This window comes from Pseudophryne corroboree, chromosome 10 (genome assembly GCF_028390025.1).
Source record: "Pseudophryne corroboree isolate aPseCor3 chromosome 10, aPseCor3.hap2, whole genome shotgun sequence".
In the NCBI taxonomy this organism is placed as follows: domain Eukaryota; kingdom Metazoa; phylum Chordata; class Amphibia; order Anura; family Myobatrachidae; genus Pseudophryne; species Pseudophryne corroboree.
The window spans coordinates 113,027,957-113,037,959 of record NC_086453.1 but is presented as its reverse complement, the minus strand read 5'-3'; the positions used below and the strand labels follow the sequence as shown (position 1 = coordinate 113,037,959).

The window sequence follows — 10,003 nt, the reverse complement described above, 5'->3', positions numbered from 1 at the left end:
ATGGAAGGAATACCTTCTATTCCTCCGTATCCAGTATCAGCCCCAGAAATGGAAGTCTCCGTGTTGGTTCCAGGTGGGATTTTAATAGGTTCAGAATCCATCCGTGATCCTGAAGTAGTTGGGTTGAGAGGGCAATGCTGTCCAACAACCTAACCCTGGAAGGCGCTTTTATCAGCAGGTCGTCCAGGTACGGTATTATGTTCACTCGCTGCTTGCGAAGGAGAAACATCATCTCTGCCATTACCTTGGTGAATACCCTCGGTGCCTTGGAGAGGCCAAATGGCAGGGCCTGAAACTGCTAGTGACAGTCCTGTAGTGCAAACCTTAGATAAGCCTGATGAGGTGACCAAATCGGTATATGAAGGTGTGCATCCTTGATGTCCAGAGACACCAACAATTCCCCCTCCTCGAGACTTAAAATCACCACACTCAGAGACTCCATCTTTATCTTGAACACCCTTAAATACGGGTTCAGTGATTTGAGGTTTAAAATGGGCCTCACCGAACCGTACGGTTTCGGTACCATAAACAGGTTGGAGTAATAACCCTTGTTTTGTAGTTGAAGTGGAACTGGGACAATGACCTGAGTCTGTACCAGTTTTTGAATTGCTGCCTGTAAAGTCATACTTGCTTCCGGAGAAGCTGGTAAGCCTGATTTGAAGAATCTGAGAGGTGGGAGTTCCTGAAACTCCAGTCTGTATCCCTGGGTGATAAGGTCTGTGACCCAGGGATCGCGGCAAGATGTTGCCCAAACATGACTGAAATAACATAACCGAGCTCCCACCTGCCTGTCTTCCAGGCAGTGCGGAACACCGTCATGCTGAAGGCATTGAGGAAGCAGACCCGGAGGTCTGTTCATGAGAACTTGCAGCTGCTGGTTTTCTGGGTTTACCTCTATTACCTTTGAAGGCTGTAGAAGAACCTTTGGATTTGCCTTTGAATTTTGCTGTCCGAAAGGACTGCAGAGTTGGAGCAGAGTAGGTTTTCCTACCTGGGGGTGCTGAGGAAAGAAGGTATGTAGACTTACCCGCCATAGCCTTGGATATCCACTTATCCAGTTCCTCTCCAAACATGTGAATGGTAGGTTTTCCACGCCTTTCCTGGAATCTGCATACGCAGTCCACTGGCGTAGCCACAAGCCCCTGAGCGCTGACACTGCCATGGCAGTGGTGCGTGCGTTGAGCAAACCCATTTCCTTTATGGCCTCCACCATAAAGTTAGCAGAGTCTTGAATATGCTGCAGGAGTAAAACTATCTCCCCCCTGGGTAAGGTATCCAATCCGTCAATTAGGTTACCTGACCACTTTGCAATGGCTTTAGTGATCCATGCGCAAGCAATAGTGGGTCTCTGGGCCACCCCAGCAGCAGTGTATAACAATTTGAGAGTGTCCTCAATCTTGCGGTCAGCTGTGTCCTTTAAGGATGCTGCCCCAGGAACAGGTAAGTCTGTCTTACGTGACAACCTAGATACCGATGCGTCCACAATCGGCGGGTTTTCCCATTTCTTTCTATCATCCAGAGGAAAGGGAAAGGATGTAATTAACCTTTTAGGGATCTGAAATTTTTTGTCAGGGTTAGCCCAAGTTTCTTCAAACAGGGCATTCAATTCCTTTGATGCAGGAAAAGTAGCTGAGGATTTCTTTTTTACATTAAAATAAGATTTCTCTTCTACCTCCGCCGTCTTGTCAGGAATGTGCAGGACATTTCTGATAGCCTCTATCAAGGCCTGTATACCTTGTGACAGGACCGCATCCCCCCCACTCGCATCCTCCTCACCCTCCTCTGGATCTGATGTATCGTCATCAGTATCATCCTGCATGAGCTGGGCCAGAGTAAGCTTTTGTGGGCAAATGGCGGGGGTTTGAGATGCTGGTATGGGAATCTCTATTCATCAGGTCATCCATAGACTGTCTTAAGAATTGTGTCTCATTCTCATTATGGGATAATTTAGTAGAAATATTAGATATCATCCCTTTAATGGAAGCTAACCATGGGGGTTCTGCCCCACTAGCATGAGAATGTGCACTATCCTGAGTACAGGGTAGTGAGTCTCCGGGAAATGAAAGACACTCAGATGGGCAGGAAACACAGTCCCTGGACATGGTAACATGAAGGGACACACACACACCCACATACAGAAGGTGAAAACACAGTATAACCCACACAGAGCCCTCAGGGAGACACAGAAATTAAAGCCAGCCACACAGCGCCCTCGTAGCCAAGTAAAACTTAGCTGGGTCGCCACACTAAGTCCCTTAATAGGGCTTAGTATCTTTCCACCTCCCTTCTAAAGGCCAGTACTCACTGGCCGATGTGGGAGAGATGTGTGCTGAGCGAACCGCTCAGCAGTCATCTCTCCCGCCGCTCAGCACAGCTCGATGTGTGCTGACCGTGCGGGGGGGGGGGGCGCTCATTTCACCCAGCGGGTGAAATGTGCGACCTGCTAGATTGGCCTGCACAGCAGGCCAATCTAGCACCAGCGATAGCGATGCACCAGCGATAGCGATACACGGGGCTGCGCATCGCTATCGCTGTGGGGGCTACACACGGAGCGATCCTGCTTAAAATCTGAGCAATCTGTTCAGATTGCTTAGATTTTAAGCAGCGATCGCTCCGTGAGTACCCCCCTTAAGACCCCCTGGTACCACTGAGGAGACGTGGAGTCTTTGTGGAGGAGCTGAGCTTCCCGGTGATTCCTGTCACTGTAAGCTGCAGAGGAAAGTGGTGCTGGTGAGCTGCTGGATCCACTCATAGTGAAGCCTCGCCCCCTTAATGGCGCTTGGCTTCCCGCTTTTTTATACTGGCCTGAGGTAATTTTTATGCCTAACAAAGGGTTAAAGCCCTTCTTAGGTATGATAGCCAGTGTGTGTATGCATTAGTGGCTCAGCGCGCCCCTCACAGCGGGACACACGTCTGTGTATGTCCTCTGAGCGCCCTGGAGCACAGCCTGTACTCAGAGCTGCGCTCCTACCCTTGTGCCACCATTCCCGCTGGCGGCCCGCTAACCGGGACCCCGGCGCTGTACTCACCACTCTTCTATCTTCTGGCTCTGTTAGGGGTGGTCGCGTGCAGCGGGAGGGTACACATTTGCGTGGTGGGGCTTGAGAATGACTCCCTCTGGAGCTCAGTGTCCTGTCAGCGGAGAAACGGGACCATTAACTATTTAGGAAGTTGGGCTGTTCTCCCCCCTAAGTCCCACGAAGCAGGCAGTCTGGTGCCAATCAGACCTGCCTGAAACAACAAACAGAAAATAAATGTAGAAAACTCTTCAGGAGCTTCCCTAAGCATGACCGGCTCCTCCGGGCACATTTTCTAAACTGAGTCTGGTGGGAGGGGCATAGAGGGAGGAGCCAGTGCACACTATTGATTTCTTAAAGTGCCCAAGGCTCCTTGTGGACCCGTCTATACCCCATGGTACTAATGTGGACCCCAGTATCCTCTAGGACGTAAGAGAAATACCATTTGAGGTATCCTGTACTAAATAATTTATTTTGTATAATATTAACAACTAAATGATCACTTACGGGGTTATTCAGAGTTGATCGTAGATGTGCTAAATTTAGCACATCTACGAACACTTTCATATACGAACACTTTCACAGACATGCGGGGGGCATGTCCAGCACAGTCTGGCTCTAACTCGCTGCGCAGGTACAAGTTATTATTATGCTGATAGCATCTCACTGGCGTGCGCACTCCACCAAAATATTCAGACTGTGATCGCTGTCGCTGCAGCGATCCAGTCTGAATTCCCGCCTTAGGGGGATATGTATGTACTAAGCCAGAGGTTCTCAAACTCGGTCCTCGGGGGCCCACACAGTGCATGTTTTGCAGGTAACCCAGCAGGTGCACAGGTGTATTAATTACTCACTGACACATTTTAAAAGGTCCACAGGTGGAGCTAATTATTTCACTTGCGATTCTGTGAGGAGACCTGCAAAACATGCACTGTGTGGGCCCCCGAGGACTGAGTTTGAGAACCTCTGTACTAAGCAGTGATAAAAGTGGAGAAGTGAGCCAGTGGAGAAGTTGCCCATGGCAACCAATCAGCACTGAAATAACATTTATAATTTGCATACCTTAAAAATATACAGAACAGCTGATTGGTTGCCATGTGCAACTTCTCCGCTTTTATCTTTGCTCAGTAAATGTCCCCCTTAGTCAGCTATGCATACGCAATACAAGCTTAAACTGAGGACCGGAAGTAATACTATCCTAATCCAACTCAATCAGTCCCTCCACATAAAGGGTTCCCTGCCAGTACTGCAGCCTGCTGCCACCATCATTAACACTGGCAAATAGTCGACTATAGGGAAGGTTCATGTCTGCCATATTGTATTCAAAACGAGGCTGATATCGACTTCCTGTTTTGCAATCAAAAATAAACCCATGGTTGTTCGCTATAGAAGAACGTTTTGTTACTTTGTTAGAGGGCTGAGAGCAGTGTAGCAGGAGGATGGAGGCAGTCTGCGGCAATGAGAGGGATGAGAGGACACGTACGGACAGTGACCCCCATCACTGCAGCGAGCCTGAGCCTGTCTGTCTTCCTCCAGAGGTAAATAGTGGTACTGGTACAGCCAGCGCCTGATAGTGTCAGTGTCTCTACATTATATTGATTGTATTGCGCTCAGAAATGATCTGAGTGGGAGCAGAATAGTGCAGGAGTCGGAACGATTCCGGAATGCTACGTGTAAGTGCGCCCCCTGCTGGCACTAACTAATTCCTCTATACTAGGTTCTCCAAGTGACTATTACTAATAAATCATAGTAAGTGGGATTGTCTATTGGAAGCTTTTGTAGTGGAATAGGAGGGGCTAATGTAGACTGGTACTGTCCAGGTAAACACCCAGGCACTTTGCATGCTTTTGCTGCTCTGCAATCTACTGTACAGAAGTATGTATGTGTATGTGTGTGTGTGTGTATGTATGTATGTATATATATATATATATATATATATATATATATATATATATATATATATATAAAAAAATGTATACGTACATATTTTTTTATATTGGATACACTATGATTTTATTATTTTTGTGATATATACACTGTCTGCCTGCTTAACTTATAAGTTTTTATTTAAAAAAAAAAACGTACTCTAATTCTTGTGGTTTTTATTTATTTATTTTACAAATTATTAATACATAATGTTAGATGAAAATAAAAAGGGATCTTGAAGCATTACACGCTCTTTGGACACTGATAATTACCCTTGGACTTGTTGTCACAGTATAAAATGTTATCATTCTTAAGGCCCATACACACGGTGAGATTCGGGCTATGCCCGATTCTCAGTATGCGACAGGGGCTAGGTCGGCACATAGTCAGTATTGCAAGCACACTCAGTATGTGCTTGCGATACTGACTATGTGCGATTTTGGCTGTCAATTTTGACTATCTCTTCTACAGAGATAGACTGTGCAGGCAAGTCCAATTTTGACTATCTATTCTTGCTATGCTGACGACGCATAAAATCGGGATCGCAAGGTGACTTTCACCTTGCGATCTGCACTAAATTTTCTTACAATTTTGACTATATAGTCAAAATCGTAAGAAAAAAACTCACCGTGTGTACACACCATAAAGTTCATCCAAAACCAAGGCAAGTGCCTGTGGAAGGATTACAGATGCTTAGACTGAGGAATCGGTATGTGGGACGTGGCTGTGGCTTGCTGGATGTTCTAAGTTGATCAAAATAGATAAATTATCCCATAAAGTTTAATTTGGGGGTGTGGCTTATACTGAGGGGGCTTGGCCAGTGTGCAATGCACAGACCACTCCCCGCTGGCTAGTGGTAGTCTGCTTTCCTTCATCTTCTCTCCTATCAGGTGGACTCTGATAAAGCTGGATTCTTTTATCGTATAAACAACCCTTTATGAGGTCTAAGAACACTGTACGCTGACTACGTAAGAAGTACCGTAAGGGTACGCTAGTTGCGTATCGATCGCTCAGCCGTAGGCGAGACGCTCAAGCGTCGCTTTCGCTCACGGCCCAGAGATCACAGGCAGACACGCTATTGGCTGTGACTAACGTAATGATTCGCTATGGCGTAGCGGACGCTCGAGACCACGAGGAGATCACCAGCGGCGCAGACGCTCACAACGCTATACCTTGATATCTATACCTTTAACAATGAGATACACAGTATACCTTTATGTAGAGACAATGTGTGAGTGCAACCTGGTGTAACCTGATTAACTACAAAGCTGCTTGAGCGTCACCGAAGCTCTGTGAACACTTAACACTATGAGAAAATACACAGATACTTGTTTAGGGTCCAAAGCCTATTATATGTATTATAATTAATATACTTGCAAAAAGGAATCACAGTACAAATGATACACTACAATATAACAGAGACTTCCTAACCAAATAACTATACAAGAAATACAATACAATACAATACTAATCAAGGGAAAATACGAGAGAAAGAGAAGAGAGGGGGAGAGAGAGATATGAGATGAGAGAAATGGCTCACAGTAAGACAATATGATTACGGAGAGAAACTTACGCACAAGGGGAAACGATCGCAAGCGCCTCTGGACATCCAGCTTCCCGATTATCAGCAATGATAATCGTTTGAAGAGAAGTGTAAGCTGGATGCCACAGGCCCGTCTTTTATGCTCCACACACAATGCAATCCAATGGTCCCTACAATCAATTTGTCCATTGGACACAGGAATTCGGCTTCGCATTATAACAAAAGGTCATAGGTTGATTCATACAGGTGGGCTGTCTTGTATCAGTGGCCTTGGTTATGCAACACAATGGGTGATGACTAACACATTCCTGTCTTCTGGAGAGCTATTGTTTGGCGAATACAAAACAGAACCTTGTCTCTGGGCTTTGTTCTATATTCATGATGTCCACTTTCAGTTGAGACAATGACATCTCAGCCCTCATTCTCCTGGATACAAACCCTAATCCATTCGTAAACACAGGTGTTGGCCCTCCTCATTGAGTCTCAAAGCTCAGTGTAATTAAAGGCTATTGTACTCCGTCTGCGGGAAAGATACTGATTTGGAGTACAATTGATCTTCAATTACTATTCCTGTGCTTACCTTATGCATGTGAAGATATGAGGCCCTCCCAACATGCAAACTATTGTTTGGGGGATCTCTGAGGTCAAAGAGCTATTTGAGACCCACTGATACCTGTCTCCAACTGTTCAGGTGCATGACTAAGTAAGAACAAATAATAATAAATGGACATAACTTCTTATGTCCATAACTATTCGCACGAGCGATTAATCCGCTCCAAACCAACACCGGAATATTGCTATTTAAATACTCTTCCGATGGGTACCAAACACCACTGTATGACCCCTGTTAGACCCTTCGCACAATACAAAGAGGAATCCCTCTGTTCAGGAACATGCTATATTAACCAAACTTTCAGAATCTATCAAAGGGACCATGATCTACAAACTACATTAATTGTGAAAATATGTAACTATTGAGTCGCACGCTACGACTACATACTCCTTACCGTAAATACGCATACCGAGTGCGAGCGGGTGCACGCAACAGCGGGTATGCGCTATCACGGGAAAGCGCACGCATGCGCAGCGCGGACCAGTGTGAGGTGCAAATATGGCAGTGTGCATAGAGATATTTTTCTGACTTTGACAACTCCTATTTGTACAACTGATATTAGCTCAATTTCCAGTGCTGCACTGACCTCTGGCAGGCAAATGGTTGTTCGCTGGAGGACAAGAAAGAATACAATGTCCCTGTAGTCACTATTAGGAGTCTATTCATGAAGCAGTGATAACAGTGGAGAAGTTGCCCATGGCAACCAATCAGCATCTCCTTTTTATTGACTGTACTTGATAAAGGCTTCCTTCAAAGCTATTTGTTTGCCATGGGCAACTTATCTTCTGGTCCTTTTCTCCACTCTCTTCATTGCTTCATGAGCTGTCAGATTTAATTGAAACCGATAAAATGGAACTCCTATGAGGGGGATCGGTATGTAAAGCCGGCGTCCGGGATCCCGGCTGTCAGTATACCGACAGCGGGATGCCGGCAGTGGGGTGAGCACTAGCAAGCCCCTGGCGGGCTTGCCACACTGCCAGTGCGATGGCTCGCTGCTCTCGCCACAGTTTATATTCTCCCCCTATGGGTGTTGTGGACACCCATAGAGGGAGCAAAGCCTGTGGCGACGGGATTCCGGCGTCAGGATTTCACCTTTAGTCGGGATCCCGCTGACTGTTTACTGGCGGACGGGATCCCGACTAGCGGTATTGTAACCGCTTCCCCTATGAGGCACTAGGATAAATGATGCGGCAGGTCTGTAAAACCAGATTTAATGTAGGTGCACCAATTGTGTGTCCTATGCACATTGTCACTGAACTTGTTTTAAAATGTATAAAGCTGCTGGTGTTTTGATCCATGGCAAAAAATTGCCGTCAACTATAGCAATCAGATTCATATGGTACAATTTAAAACGCACAAAACCCCCCAGTGACTCTCCCTGCATAATCTTACATCCGGTGACCCAGGTTTTATGAATGTCCCAATTTTGTACGGTTTTCTTGTCCTTGTCATAGCCGTAACCAATCCGACCTATATTATGTATGCACTTTGTGTTAACATTCCTGTACACTGCTTTCTTTTTCTCCACCATCAGAACACTGAAACGGCCAGCACTTCTCATCTTGAGCAAGAGGTGGCAGGAGACAGACGTTTTACAAAAAGAAAGACGAGCAAAGTGCTGAAGAAGAAAAAGAGTGGAGTGAGCAGTAGAAAGAGAGCACATAACTACTGTCCTCAAAATGCAATAGGTGAGAGTCATAGCGGCCAATGGTCATCCCTACATGGTTACAGCGGTGCGGTGCACATGAGTCTCTGGGACAAGGGGGTTCCACACTGCACACCGTGCACCACATGACAAGGTTTGATTGGGCTGATGTACTGGCTCCATCATATTTCTGAAAAATAACTTCAAACATGCCATGTGCACAGTGCCACGTTATACTGTACACATGCGCCGGCAGATGGGGCCACAAGAAAACTTTCACATGGCCACCTCATTTCTTAAAAACACCCCTGGTGTAAGGTAATAAATTATTTTTTACTTGTAGTCAACTGAAATACCTGGCTGGATAGATATTTACTGTACACACTAAAATATATACTATCTCTATCCCTATCATATAAAAATGAAAATCTGTCCTGTCTTTTCTAACAGAACAAAATGTAAGTTGCTCAAATCAATTAGGAAATACAGTTCAGGTGCATGAAAGGGAGGTGGTAGTCTGAGCTAGAAAATAGGATTTTAATACCTACCGGTAAATCCTTTTCTCTTAGTCCATAGAGGATGCTGGGGATGCTTCAAGAACCACGGGGTATAGACGGGATCCGCAGGAGACATGGGCACACTATAAGACTTTGAATGGGTGTGAACTGGCTCCTCCCTCTATGCCCCTCCCCCAGACTCCAGTTATAGGAACTGTGCCCAGGGAGACGGACATTTCGAGGAAAAGGATTTATTTAATTATTTTAAAACTAAAGTGAGATACATACCAGCTCACACCTCAAACACGCCGTACAACATGGCATTCAACAACAACGCATGCAACGGCATGACCAACAACAGTCACAGATTGACTGAACTCAACGCAACATGAGCTTAACTATAACCAAACTGCAGATACAGCCCGCACTGGGACGGGCGCCCAGCATCCTCTACGGACTAAGAGAAAAGGATTTACCGGTAGGTATTAAAATCCTATTTTGTCATACGTCCTAGAGGATGCTGGGGATGCTTCAAGAACCATGGGGTTTATACCAAAGCTCTAGAACGGGCGGGAGAGTGCGGATGACTCTGCAGCACCGATTGACCAAACAAGAGGTCCTCCTCAGCCAGGGTATCAAACTTGTAAAACTTTGCAAAGGTGTTTGATCCCGACCAAGTAGCAGCTCGGCAAAGATGTAACGCCAAGACCCCTCGGGCAGCCGCCCAGGAAGGGCCCACCTTTCTGGTAGAATGGGCTTTCA

General features: G+C 45.9%; 1 protein-coding gene across 2 annotated transcripts in view; it reads left to right on the top strand.

Annotated features, from left to right (window-relative positions):
- The first annotated feature begins 4,288 nt into the window (after positions 1 to 4,288).
- The window catches only part of LOC134966188 (uncharacterized), a 65,234-nt gene continuing 59,519 nt past the window's right edge, over positions 4,289 to 10,003 (top strand). For both annotated transcript variants that reach the window (XM_063942747.1, XM_063942746.1), the window contains exons 1-2: positions 4,289 to 4,555; positions 8,634 to 8,787. In XM_063942747.1, the coding sequence (XP_063798817.1) occupies positions 4,457 to 4,555; positions 8,634 to 8,787 (253 nt within the window). In that variant the 5' untranslated portion in view covers positions 4,289 to 4,456. The remainder of the gene's footprint in view (positions 4,556 to 8,633; positions 8,788 to 10,003) is intronic.